The sequence below is a fragment of the Staurois parvus genome, unplaced genomic scaffold (genome assembly GCF_062004578.1).
Source record: "Staurois parvus isolate SC_StPar_1 unplaced genomic scaffold, SC_StPar_1.0 ptg000177l, whole genome shotgun sequence".
Lineage (NCBI taxonomy): Eukaryota > Metazoa > Chordata > Amphibia > Anura > Ranidae > Staurois > Staurois parvus.
Genome location: NW_028317973.1, coordinates 2,710,025 through 2,724,788, shown reverse-complemented (window position 1 = coordinate 2,724,788; position 14,764 = coordinate 2,710,025). Strand labels below are relative to the sequence as shown.

The 14,764-nt window shown below is 38.2% G+C and overlaps 1 protein-coding gene across 3 annotated transcripts in view; it reads left to right on the top strand.

Annotated features, from left to right (window-relative positions):
* CDH23 (cadherin related 23) overlaps positions 1-14,764 on the top strand; it is a 1,300,862-nt gene that overhangs the window by 1,231,582 nt on the left and 54,516 nt on the right. For 2 of the 3 annotated variants that reach the window (XM_089677099.1, XM_089677097.1), the window contains exons 46-51: positions 1,886-2,344; positions 3,084-3,200; positions 6,588-6,812; positions 6,938-7,107; positions 11,618-11,755; positions 13,341-13,460. In XM_089677099.1, coding sequence (XP_089533225.1) covers positions 1,886-2,344; positions 3,084-3,200; positions 6,588-6,812; positions 6,938-7,107; positions 11,618-11,755; positions 13,341-13,460 — 1,229 coding nt within the window. The remainder of the gene's footprint in view (positions 1-1,885; positions 2,345-3,083; positions 3,201-6,587; positions 6,813-6,937; positions 7,108-11,617; positions 11,756-13,340; positions 13,461-14,764) is intronic. The other variant, XM_089677098.1, reaches the window with a different exon arrangement.

Here is a 14,764-nt window from a genome sequence, read left to right as displayed (position 1 = left end):
GGGGAGAAACAAAGGCTGATAATGATGTTGGGATTCAGGTTTGAAAAAATGAAGGATAATGTACAATGGTTTTGCACATACATTCTATTATGGCCAAGATCTTAATTTTTTTTTATTGAAATACTGCATATTAATATTATGTGGTCTGCTATCCTTTTCACGCTGTTAACATGTTTTTTCACTTAAATATATCATCACAGAGGTGACTTCTCCCTTATAAGATGGCTAAGATGAAGATGTCTTTAAGACAACAAAAAGATGCTGTTGGTCTGTTTCTTTAGGCTTGGCTTACATGGGCTTCAGCTTGTACATGAGTGTACAGAGCTTTTTCATTTTCAGAGCTTTTGGGAAGCTATGCTAAAGCTTTTAAAGTACTATACAGATCCACAATGTTAAAGGATAAGTACCCTTTTTGTAACATGTTACACCCATATTCAGGGTTGTCCTGGCCCCCGCACCCCCAACCCCCCCCCTCCCGATGTGACAGTTAGCGGGGAAACTTCTCCATCATCTCCCACGGTTGCTGTTTTTTTTAAAAAAAAACAGGGCCATTCTGGGCTTCACCTGCCTGGCTGCATCATCTATTCACAGTGTTCTGTGAATGAGAAGACTACAAGTCCCGACAAACTTTGCGGCTGTCAGCTTGTAGTTCTCAATGAACTACCACAGCGCTCAACATTAATTCTTTATGTCAGTGTAAAACTGTCTGCTCGTACAAAGTATCTGCTGATTGCTGGTGCAATGCTATCCAGGCTCCTAAAACAAAAAAATTGTAAATGCACATTCTATTTACCTGCAAAAAAATGTGTTATTGCGAGCTTATCCTTTACACACAGATCTTTGTGACAGTGCTGAATGCCATTTTAAACAAGTTGTTAACGGGTTTCAAAAAACAAAATACAAAATGAATCACCTAAAGATAACATAACAACATATACTGTAGCTTCACTTAGAGATTTTTCACACAATACTGTTTTTTCTTCTTCTTGCCAACACATGACGTGAACTGGTTGATTGCTTCTTCCTCTCACACTGTTGCGCTGCTATACAGGGGTTGCCTGGTATCAATAAGTTGATACCAGGTCAAATTTTGGTACTTTTACTGCTTGCAATTCCAAAAAATAATTTAATAATATATCAAATTATTCCAGAACTGTGGATATTGTGTTTTAGAACTGCCTAGAGTTCAGCTTTAAAGTTTGTTGATAGTTTACTGAAGCTTGCAAGCAGCTTGTACAGTCTATACCCGTTAGGACCTGTGTTTACATTCCCATACTGTAGTTCTTTAACCACTCATGGACCACCCACCCACAATATACTGCAGACAGGCAGCCCGTACAGGCACGTTGACTTACCTGTATGTTGCTGGCCTCTTCCAGGTACAGGGAGCGCATGCATACCCTCCTGCTCGATGACTCCCACTGTGGTTTATGGCCAGGACCTTCTGATTAGCTGTGTCCAATCACAGCCCAGAGCCCTGTGTTGACAATCAGCACAGGGCATTGTACAGTGTGAACTATCTCTCTGTTTCTTTTCCCTACAGAGAGATGTTTAGTAAAAATCTGCACATAATACACACATTACATGTTGTTAGACAAACATTTAACCCCTAGAGTACCTGAGATGTTAACCCTTTCCCAGTCAGTGTCATTAGTACAGTGATAGTGTATTATCACTGATCACTGTATTAAAGCTGTTTTTCTTTTAAGGGAGATCCAACTATTATATACCCATTGTGCTAAGTGCTTCAGTCACTTGACCTGCAATAATGTCTATGCCTATGTCTATGTCATATCTATTTCATGCAAATAATATCACATATACAGAGCAAACCTGAAGGAAATGGTAATTTAACAAGGGTTAACAGAATACTTTATTTTTGCAGGGTTTTCTGTTGTGCAGGTCACAGCAACAGATGCAGACAGTGGCCCAAACCAACAACTAACCTACCGTATAGAAAGTGGTGCCCAAGACAGGTTCCTTATTGATTCCTCTACAGGTGTCATTAGGGTGGCCAACGTAACTGTGGACAGGGAAGAGAAGGATGCCTACAGGCTAATAGTAGTTGCCACAGACCATGGCACCACGCCTTTATCTGGAAGTGCCACAGTCAACATACTCATCGATGATGTTAATGATTGCCCACCAGAGTTTGTCAATCCCATCCAGACTGTCAGTGTCTTGGAATCAGCTGAGGTGGGAACTATTGTAGCTGAGGTAACTGCCATCGATCGAGACCTCAATCCTCGACTGGAGTATTACATCATTGAAATTGTGGCCACAGATGATACCAATGTTATTGTGCCTAATCAGCAGGGAACATTCGGTATAGACTTCAAAACAGGTACTTCATTTGTATCCATTGAATAAACTATATTTTCTTCTTTATTATGAAACTTCCTTATACTAGCTAGAATTTCCCATCATTGCACTCTACTTGCATGAACCTATAAATACCCTAATCTTCTCTGGTGCTCCTCTGATATTCTTGCCTTACTGTTCCTCTTTTCTTTTAAAATTCTTCTGTCTTCTTCTGAATTTCTGGTGAATGAAAGTGTCATGCTACTAACCAACTGACTCTTCTCTTTCCTTTATGGCTCACACCTCTGAAGGTTTGATGAGTGTTATCTCTGTAAAAGCCTTTCCTGTCTGCCTCATGCATTGTCTTCCTACATCATCATCATCATCATCATAATAACTGTTCACTGCTGTTGCTGCTGCACTCTCATAGTCATTGCTGGCATGGATGTCAACATGCTCATCATAAAGGGCAAGGCATGTCCTTTATTGGTTGTTGTTAAGCCTATGCAGACTGAACACGGGATCATTGGAGCTTGACATAGAGCTGGAACTGGGTTCAAATAATGTGATGTAATGTCTTCTTAATACAGTACATGACAATGCTACACATTCATTGATATTTACATAAGCTGTTTTGATTTGACTTTATTGGTCCCACTTCACACGATACTCAGCTCCAAATACACAATTTGAAATATTTCACAACATTCAGAGCAATTTTGTGTAGGGATTTTAAGAAAGTGTATTATTTGTGACATTTGCCCCTGCTTATCCATTTCCAGGAGCAGTTATGGTAAAATCTCCCTTGAACAGAGAACTTGTAGCCACTTATGACATTGCTATCTCCGTATATGATAATGCCAGTGAGGTGGTTGACCGAACAGTCAGTGTCCCTAACGGTAAGTTTTGACTAGTTCCTTGAAATTATTGAACTTTTCTGCAATTTAGATAATTGCAATACAGTGTAATTATCAAGTGAACTACTATTTCCCAAAGGTGCTATATATCCACGTTCCTTTGATGGAATTATTAAGCATATGGTATGAACATGTGCTGCCCTTCTACCTTCAATTTTTTTTGTAAAAGCACTAACACATGCAACAGAAAGGAGTGATAAAGAGCAGTCAGGGTAGAAGAGAGTTAATTCTGTATTGCTCAAAGATGGTTGATTGCTTTGTCTGGGGTGTAGGCTCTTATAGTGCCTGGTCTTTACCAGAGTCTCATGGAAATATCATTGGAGTTGTGCAATGAGCACTCCCCTAGTGTAATTCCTGAGAATTCATTGCTAACAACAAAAGACAACAGGAAACCAGACTGAGACAGAACCATGGAATTCAGATTACATGGAACTGGAAATTCTGACAGCAGCTACTGTAGTTGCCAAGGAACAAAAAAGAGGGGCACATGCAATATACAAAAGACAGAATATACAAGGAGTAAGTGAAAGGAAGTGGGATACAGGACAAGCACTGGTAACTAAATTGGTTGAAAGGATAAAAAAAATTAAGATGCAAACTCTACATGGAACCAGAGATAAGACCTAGGTACCATAGAAAGCGAATAAGCCAGGTGAACCACATAACCACAGAAGTGCCAGAATGATAACCAAGCAGATACAAGAAGACAGGCAATGGGGTTTATTTACTAAAGGAAAACAGACTGTTCACTATGCAAGGGAATTGGCTTAGTAATTGAGGTGACGTTTTGCTGACTTCTGTCATCCAATCAAATGTAAGCAAAAAAGACTGTTTTTATACATTTACCTGCAGGTAATTGGATGAAAATTCATCACATTCACTAAGGTAAGGAAAATCCACTTGCAATGTACAAAACAGCCGAGTTGCCTTTAGTAAATCAACACCAATCGGTCACAGCACAATGCCAGAAAACAACTGTGGAATGGCATTGGGAGCAAACTAGGCTGCAGATAGAAAACAATAGTGAAAAACTAATAAACTAGGCAGGTATCGGAAAGTAGAAGAATAGTTAGGGCACAAGCTTGGTAAGCAGATAAGCAGAAAGGAAACTACAAAAGGAAACCAGAGCATAAAGTAATAGTGGACACAACCACATGACATACCAACTTGGACAGCAGAGGGATAAGTGGTAGATGCAGGATAAAAAACAAAAGAAACAATTTGATATTCAGTATTGTGCTGACAACATGCCTCTTATAGGAAATGCAGGTATATATAGTAAATAAGGGAGAGACTGAGAGCATAGTTAGAGAAGTGACAAAGAGCAAGTTGAGGTAAAAAATGCCTAAACAAATGCTGAAGTAATGCAGTAGTTAAAGAAGAGGCATGCGATAATTCTAACTCATGACCTAATACCAGCTTATATTTTTCAGGCATTCTAATTGTAAGATTTATTATAGAAGTCTATCTGTCCTTTTGCACATTTAATAAAAGTGTCACCCTTTTAATTGAGGTTATCCTATTTGTTTTTTGCAACTTGTGGAAAATCCATCAGAGTATCTATCATCTGGGATTGCAGTGTCTGTAGGCATTGGTTGGAACTGTGAGCTCTGGTGGAGATATTTTGTCACAGGATTCCTTGAATGATAATAATAAGCCAGCATGTCATTCAAGTTGCCACCAAAATATTGAATAGATCTGGCCCACTATAATTGAAATAAAGCTGCAAAAATGAAAACAGCATTATAAAAATTCTATCATAATCTGTAGTGCTAAAAACACTGACATCATATTCATTGGGACAGCACAGTGGCTAAGTGATTAGCACTTCCTCCTAGGAGCACTAGGGTTGTTGGTTCGAATCCCAAAAATGGCACTACCTGACTGGAGTTTGTATATCCTCCCTGTGCCTGCGTGGGTTTCCTCCCATGCTCCAAAGACATGTTTGTAGGTTAATTGGCTACTGTCTGAATTGGCCCTAGTATATGTATGAATGTGAGTTAGGGACCTTAGATTGTAATCTCCTTGAGGGTTAGGGACTGATGTGAATGTACATTATATATGTAAAGTGGTGCATAAATTGATAGCTATATAAGTACCTGTAATAAATAGGTTGAAAAGCTTTTAATTATATATTTCACTGTATGTATTCCTTTAATAAAACCTTTATTCTTTATTTTTATTGATAGATATTATACATAATGCTTAGCGATTCCATCAATCAACATTTTTAGAACAATGTAATAGTATGTACGACCAGGGATTTATTTTAACCACCTATATAATGCCAACATATTTCTGCAACAGTTCACAGGATGTGTTGACCCATTCACATCAATCTCTACTTGTGAAGGGCTTGGTTTATAATATAATGTCTGTAACACACGTACATATACATAAAAAATTAGTAAAGATCCCTATAAGAATATCATCCACTGTGTGAATGAAGAACAAGATCCACCTGCTGCAACACAACCATGTCAACCACTAAAGTCCCAAGGCTCAATTCACCTTCTCATACACAGCTTACTAATGAATGCAACTGTGCATTAATCTGGAAGATAGACTGGAGCTGAACGCCATTGTACTGCCAAGTTGCTGTTTCAGAAGTACTGATAAAGCCCCTTACACAGAGTCCAAATATCAGCCGGTATTGACCAGTTCGATATGAACCGCCCAGCATTCGGCACGTATGTACACCCACCTGTCTGAGAGAACTCAGTCAAATGGCCCTGCTGGAAAACCAGCATCTGATTAGTGCCAACAGCCAATGGCTGCCAGCACTGACCAGAATGTTCTGGCGGGGGGGCAGTCCCCCTGTCAGAACACAATAGGTCAGTTGGGAGATCACTGTACCAGGGGCGGACTGACCATTTGGAAACTCGGGCACTGCCCGAGGGCCCGGGGTCAGTAGGGGGCCCCATGAGATGCCCCTGGTACCTTTTTCATAGGCTTTTTTGAGTTTGGGCAAGGACACAGTGGCCCCATGATCCCCTATTGCCCGGGGGCCCCATGAGTTGTCAGTCCGCCCCTGCGCTGTACTAACATCAGATAGTTAGTGCAGCAAGCTCCTCCCAGGTTCTTCAGTTTTTTTTTCTGTTCAGTCACTGGGAAAAAGAACCAATGGTGTTTACCCAGCTTTACTTTTGTACTTCATAGTCAGACAAACATTTGTTCTACTGGGATAGATTTGTTTTAGACAAGCTTCATTGTTTTCCATATTTTTTTGGAAAATATTTGTATTAGTTATATTGTTTTAGTTTATTAGTATTTTTATATGTTGTGAATCGTCTTTAAGGTGCAACTTTTTTTTCTATTTTTATTGATGAAAAATAGCTGTTAATGTTTTTATTTATTTATTGCTTACAGCAAAGCTAACAGTGAATGTTCTGGATGTCAATGACAACACTCCCAGATTCCGACCATTCGGAGTTACTGTTTTCTCTCAGAGGATAATTGAAGGTGCCACCCCAGGGACCACACTGTTGTCAGTATCTGCTGTTGACCCAGATAAGGGACCTAATGGTCAGATTACCTACTCTCTCCATAACCTTGTGCCAGCAGGATACGTACAACTTGAGGACAACACAGCAGGTAAGTACATACAAAATGTTACAAATGTTTCCTCCTAGCTTTTATTAACTATATGTACACTATTGATTTCTGTACACTGTTGCTGTATTTGTTGAGAATGAAGCATGCTACTTTTTCTTGTACAGGGAAAATTATAGCAAACCGAACCGTGGATTATGAACAGGTGCAGTGGTTAAACTTCACTGTCAGAGCATCAGATAATGGCTCTCCACGGAGATCTTCTGAGGTTCCTGTTTGTCTTGAGATTGTGGATATCAATGACAATAATCCAATATTTAGCCAGGCTTTATACCAGGTAAAATAATGATAGTGACCAATGTATAGTCTGTGTTTTAACTATGTTGTGGCACTGTTACTTCCAAAGGCCTGTATACTTTGCATCCTGTTCATAGGCTTGGAATGTTCATTTATTCCATGAAAGTATGTATAGACAAGTCATTTCCATTCTAGGGATTTAGTTGATATCTAAGGGTGAAATAACCCACACATCAGCAAAGGCTTCATTGTTTCCATACCCTGCATATACCCTACACAGACCCCAGTACAGCCATTATTCTAGCTCAGACTTTACAGTATGTACTATTTATGGAGAATTAGATAAAGGTGAGTAATGGCCTAAGTTACAGGATAGTGATGTTTGCCATGTATAGAAAAGGCAACTCCATATTAATTTCTTACATCTCTATGGCGAGCTTTGCAGTGAATCGGGTATATTTACCACTGGAGGTATCTGTCTATAGTTCTGATTTGTTGACCAGTACATATAGGTTTTCCCCCTTTTTAACCTTCCTATATTGCTTTTGGAACAGAGCAATTTTTACAAATCCGCTATAAGCCTATTTGGGCTTCTTGCCATTATTACATATAATACCATAGTAATACATATATCATTTTTGGGGACAAAAGGGACTTCTTTTGGCAGTGTTTTCTTTTGAAGGTCTTCACTGGTTAAAAGCAAGCAATAGGGTTGCAGCACTTGTGTATGCCCTTATTACCTACCAGCTGCTAAGGGACATATGGGTTGATATCAGATGAGAAATTGTCCACACACAACCCCCTTGTCTATGGAAACACAAGTCTAGTTATATTTTATGGGAAGAAGGCCATTTTTTGCCTATGGGGAATACATATACTTGTTGTACATATTTCCATGCAAACGTAGACAGTGCAAAAAAATATAAAGAAAAAATGTACAATTAAAAACAATATATCATACTAAATGTTTTGCATTCTTATGAGACAACAAATTAAACTATAGGCTCCTTTTCACATTTTCAATATCCTTATTTTGCTTTTTTATGTACAGCCAGGTTTTTTTTTTAATTTTTGTTATAATATATGTTTGTTGGAGCAATAGTCCAATCTCAGTACCTTATCTCTTAACAGAAGGCTCAGTCTGAGCTTTTGGGCAAACCACACCATTAAAACAGGAAATGTCTAATGTGATGTCGTGTTAGCAAACCCATAATGCTCCGAGAATCCTTAGGCATGCAGTATTTATTTGAAACATGAAACATGAAATGTTGCATATAGACAGTGAAAAAAAATAGATGGAAAAGTGTTTAAAACATAAAAAAGCAACAAAAATTACATTAACCAAACACAATTATATTTTCCAGTAGGCAATTTAAAAAGATAAACAAAAAAAAGGAAAAATACTGGCAGGCTGATGTGTTAGAATTCAGTCGAATAAAGGAGAAGTAGATTGTGCAGACTGTCAGTAGATTATATTTTTGATTATTCTTTCATCGCTACTTATGCAGAACGTAATGATATCTTTCAAAGTTTAAATTTTTGTTTTAAAAGCTTTATGTCAGTTAAGGGCAATAACTGAAATATCCTGCAAGAGATTACCGTGAAGACTGGTAAAAATAAAACAGCACCTAAAGAGAAAGAATCCAGTAAAGGAAATGTAGAGGTGAAGACAGGATGTAGTACTTATATATTTTCAGACGTGGGCAGGAAGTAAATAATAATGTCAGTAGGTCGTGAAATTTTACAAATGTTTCCAAATATTTAAGCATTTTTCAAAAGATAGCATAAAATGTATCAAAGACATGCTTTGTTGAAACCACAGAAATTTGCATTTATCACACAAAACCAAACTGTTTAAAATATGTCAATTCTTAAAAAAATTTAAAAAAATTAAAAATGTAATATAAAGTTAACCTATAATCTACTGTGGTTAAATGTACACTGCAGTCAAGAAGTGACAATAAAGCCATGTGATGCATCTACTAAATGCAAACCTGCTCATGGTTTCATTTTGGCACAGCTGTAGTGGGGACCTTTCTGGGAATCACATTTGAAAAATTTGGAGAGGTTTTCCCAAATAAAGCCATGGCAGGATTATTATTGTCCCTCACACAAGGTTTGTTGTGACAAAGGACCAATACTAAGAACTTAAATATATACCGTAGTAGGGGCACTTCAGGAAACACTGCTGAAACCTTTTGCTGTGCTGATCATTTTAGAATGAACCATTTGTAAAAGAACATAGCAACTTTAAAGTGGAACTGTTGTCAGCAATAAAAGTTTCTCCAAAATGGTAGCTCACTTTTCCATGTTTACAGGGTGCTATGGCATTTTCCCCAAAAATCTGCCCAATAGGCACTCTTGGCAACATTGAACATTGCGCAAATACCTAGATAGGTCCATCACAGATATGAGTAAACATTTACATGCATCCTCAAAGTTTATCCCCAAAAATGTTTATCGTTTGGCATGTAGCAGCCACATTATCTAATAAAATTTTATTGGCACAGGTAGACTGAACTATCTGGGGGTTAGGGAGCTCTGTTTTCATTGTATATGTATTTTTTTTTTACTTTACTCTTGTGTTTGCTCATCCTGTTATTTTCAGAATGATACCCTTGGGAGTTAAGACTCAGGTGCTAAGCGTTAAGTACAGTTGTGTTCAAAATAATAGCAGTCAGACATCACTAACCTGATCAATCACTGTTTTTGGTAGAAATTATATTTCTACATGGCAAATAATTTACTAGCAGGTGTAGTAGAGTAATAGAAATCCAACAGACCCAACAGTCATGCATGCTGCAGATTCTGTGTAATTGAATCACTAATTGAAAGGGCATGTTCAAAATAATAGCAGTGTGGAGTTCTATTAGTGAGGTCATTCATTCTTTGAAAAACAGGTGGCAATTATTGCCCTTATTTAAGGAAGGAAGGCAGCAAATGTTGTACATGCTGGTTACAGTGCATTTCTCTCTGAAATTCAGAGGAAAATGGGTCGTTCCAGACATTGTTCAGAAGAATAACGTACCTTGATTTAAAAGTTGATTGGAGAGGGGAATGCATATAAAGAAGTGCAGAAAATGATAGGCTGCTCAGCTAAAGTGATCGCAAATGCTTTAAAATGGCAACAAAAACCTGAAAGACGTGGAAGAAAGCTAAAAACTAGCATTCGAATGGATAGAGGAATAGCCAAAATGGCAACAATCAGCTCCAGGAAGATCAAAGAAGGTCTAAAGTTACCTGTGAGTACTGTTACAATTAGAAGACGCCTATGTGAAGCCAAGCTATCTGCAAGAAGCCCCCGCAAAGTCCCACTGTTGAAAAAAAGACATTTGCTGAAGAGGTTACAATTTGCCAAAGAGCACATTGACTGGCCTAAAGAGAAATGGCGCAACATTTTGTGGACTGATGAAAGTACGATTGTTCTTTTTGGGTCTAGTGGCCGGAGACAGTTTGTCAGATGACCTCCAAACACTGAATTCAAGTCACAGTACACTGTGAAGACAGTGAAGCATGGTGGCGAAAGCATCATGATATGGGGATGTTTCTCATACTACGGTGTTGGGCCTATTTATCGCATACCAGCGATCATGGATCAGTTTGAATACATCAGAATACTTGAAGAGGTCATGCTGCCTTATGCTGAAGAGGAAATGCCCTTGAATTGAAATGGGTGTTCCAACAAGACAACGACCCCAAACACACCAGTAAACGTGCAACATCTTGGTTCCAGACCAACAAGATTGACGTTATGGAGTGGCCAGCCCAATCCCCGGATCTTAATCCAATAGAAAACTTGTGGGGTGACATCAAAAATGCAGTTTCTGAGGCAAAACCAAGAAATAGAGACGAACTGTGGAACGTAGTCCAATCATCCTGGGCTGGAATACCTGTTCACAGGTGCCAGAAGTTGGTTGACTCCATGCAACACAAATGTACAGCAGTTCTCAGAAACAGTGCTTATACAACTAAATATTAATTAAGTGATTCAAAGGAAAGCAAAATCTTTAAACATTTTTCAGTTTATATAGTGAATGTTTGAGTTTGTAAAGAAGAATACAAATACTGCTATTTTTTTGAACAGTCTAATATTCACTTTTCTTCAATTTGTTTAGAGGAACAACACAAATTTGATATATTTTTCTTCATGTTGTGATTTGGAATAGAATGTGTAGTGTTCCCAATGCATTTGTGTGTATGGAAATAAAAGCTATTAGAAGGATTTTGTTCTTTATTCACTTTTTTCAACACACTGCTATTATTTTGAACACAACTGTATGTAGATAGCTTTAAATGTTCTCTGGCTAATTTTAAAGCACTTTGGTTTCTTAATTAGAGCAGCACGGCATTGATGAGGTCATGGCTTCTCGCTCTATGACTGCTCTGATACAGTTTGGTCTGCTTTACAATCACATCTCCATAAAACACAAATGGTTACCTAACCTAAAAAATGGTTACCTATCCCACTTGGATATTCAGTGCTTTTGCTGTATATGCTGGACTCATCTTTTGGTCTTTGCATCTAATAACTTTTTTTTTGTGTCTTCCAGAAACCAGTATTTGAGGACATTCAACATGGTTCTACAGTCTTGCAGATAAAAGCCACTGATGCAGACTCTGGGCGGTTTGCTCTTATTCAATATAGCCTTGTGGATGGAGAGGGCAAGTTTGGAATAAACCCTACAACAGTACGTGTTGTAACTCCATTAGGAGAAAACCTCAGTCTTTACAAACTGTTCTTTCATTATGACTTTTTCCCTCCCTGAAAACAGATTGGATTTGAGGTTATATGAGGTGCCAAAGGTTTCAAAATCTTAGCTCTCACTTTTAAAGCCCAACACCAGGCAAAGCTTGTTTTTAGTTTTGTATACAATGGAAAAAGGGTAGAATCTCTGTCAGATTTTTACTGTTCACAGTCCATATTCCCATAGAATAGATTTCCTTGTGTAATTTTTTTTATATAAAATACATTTATTAGAAATACTGCTACAGGGCGGCACGGGTGTACGAAATCACGTATATATCCGTGATTTCGCATTTTACAGGTAGGGGGTGCATGTGTGACGTACGTGCGCCCTACCTGCGCCACCATTCACGGCGGCAGTTGTCAATCACCGGGTGTCAGCCGGTGATTACCCACCAGCGCCCAGTGATTACCGAGCATCTCCAACAGGGAGGACTGTTTTGTTTACTAACAGTTCTCCTCGGGAGAACTGTTAGTAAACCAATTACATGTATTGGGATTTTTTAACAAAGACATGTAGCAGAATACATTTTGGCCAAAATTTATGATGAAATTTGATTTTTCAAATTTTTTTACTGGACATGTTTGAAAGTAGCTAGCTAAAGAGCAAGCCTGCAAGTCTGCCCTAAAGCAAGTGGCTTGCTATGGTGGCAGACACAGAAAAGGAGGAGCCGAGAGCACTGGCGAGGGACTCCAGAAGAGGAGGAGCCGAGAGCATTGGCGAGGGACTCCAGAAGAGGAGGTTTGGGGCTGGTCTGTGCAATACCATTACACAGAGCATGTGAGTATAACATGTTCACTATTTTAATTTAAAAAATGCCTTTGGAAGCACTGTAATAAAGACTACCTTCCCTTCAGTTATTTGCAGCAAATGTTCCAGGGATGCTTTTTGCCCCCTTTCTCTGGGATAAACTATTACTAATGCTAGCATCCTTACACTATCATTTATACTCACCATCTCTTTAGATGTGATTAACCCTTTGGGAGCATCTCACCAAAAATAAAAATTTTGTTGCAGAGGATGCCTAAAATTTGGCTTGTATCTTCGTGCAGACTTCTGGGAAAATCAGTGAGCCAATCACACAAGAAGGAAATTACATTTCTGGGAGTGTTCCTCCAGGTTGCTATACTGCATTGAATTTTACAGAAAATGACAGAACTGCAGATTGAAAAGGAAACACATTTTTAAAAACATTCATTTACAGTATGGCTTGCGTAGCAATTGTATACGCTATATTATTTTTTTAATTTTCAATTTTTTTCCTACAAAAGTGGAGTTACCTTTTAAGGGTGTCATTTTCTAAACTAGACCAGTAGGTAAGGTAGTAAAAATGTCAACTGGGTATATTTAATTTGTTGAAACATGTAGAGGCCAACCTCATCCTACTATTCTCTTAGACTGGAGCAATTCAATTAACGACCCTGCTCTGTGCTAAGTATAGCCCCATAGATGCAATGCACTTACTTCTCTCATGTACAAAGCAGAAGGGTAGAAATTCTAACTCTATATGTATTGTGTGTAACAACAGGGAGACATATACATCCTTTCCCCACTGGACAGAGAGAAGAAGGATTACTATACTCTTACAGCCATTGCCAGAGACAATCCTGGAGACATTGCTAGCAACCGCCGAGAGAACTCTGTGCAGGTAATATTACAAATTATTTCTACTGGACAGAATAAACATTATAATGTACAAATGTCTTATATTATTACTATACACCACTATTTTGTGGATATAGAAGATGACAGTGTAAATGTAATATATTTGCTAGGATAATAAGATAAATGTGCATGTGCATCCCGCCTAAGGGAGGATAGTAATATACCTCCTAGCAAAAAATGCAAATATAAAAAAGTGTCCTTCATGCACATGCTTCATTCCCTTATCGCTTTCCTTATGGTTAAGCCCTGCTGTATCTAAATGAATGCACAGTAATATCAGATTTTACTTGAAACTGAAACTGTGGCTCCTGATACCTCCTATCACTCAAATGATTTGCCATATTGTCTTATTGTTTAGTATTCCTGATGAATTTCATGGATACTCACATAGTAAATAAATGAATGACTCCTACATGTATTAGTAAGATTACTGTGCATAACAAAATGTTTATTCCATCTAAACTCTACGGATGTATCCATAATATATGGATATACAGTTAGGTCCATATACAGTATATTTGGACACAGGCACAATTTTAGATTTTTTCAGGTATTTACTAAAACATATTCAGGCTATAGTTATACAATGGATATGCGCTGAAAGCACACACTCTCAGGTTTAATTTGAGGGTATGTACATCCAAATTGGAGGAAGGGTTTCAAAATTACAGCTCTTAAGGCTGACCATACGCTATACAATTTTCTGTCCAATTTCTGCCCAATTTCCTTTAGATTTACCTTCAACTTTGCAATGCAAGGGCCTGCCTAGTTGGATACAACTGAAAGTGTTGTTAGGTTTGACCTCCTATTATATGGTTTTTGGTAAATCTAAACCAAAAATCTCAAGAAAATTGTACAGTGTATGGCCAGCCTAAGAGTAGTCATCCCCCTTTTTTTAAGGGACCAAAAGTAATTGGACAATTGAATCAAAAGCTGTTTCATGGCCAGGTGTGGGCTATTCCTTCATTATTTCTTCATCAGTTAAGCAGGTAAAAGGTCTGGAGTTGATTCTAAGTGTGGTATTTGCATTTGAAATCTATTGCTGTGAACCTACATCATGAGTTCAAAGGAGCTGTCCATGCAAGTGAAACAGGCCATTGTAAGGCTTCAAAAATGAAACAAATCCATTACAAAGATATAGCAGCAACATTAGGAGTGGCCAAATGAACAGTTTGATACATTCTGAGGAAAGAAGAATGCATTGGTGAGCTCAGCAACATAAAAAGGCATGGATGTCTAAGGAAGACAAGAGTGGTGGATTATCATAGGATCCTCTCTATGCTAAAG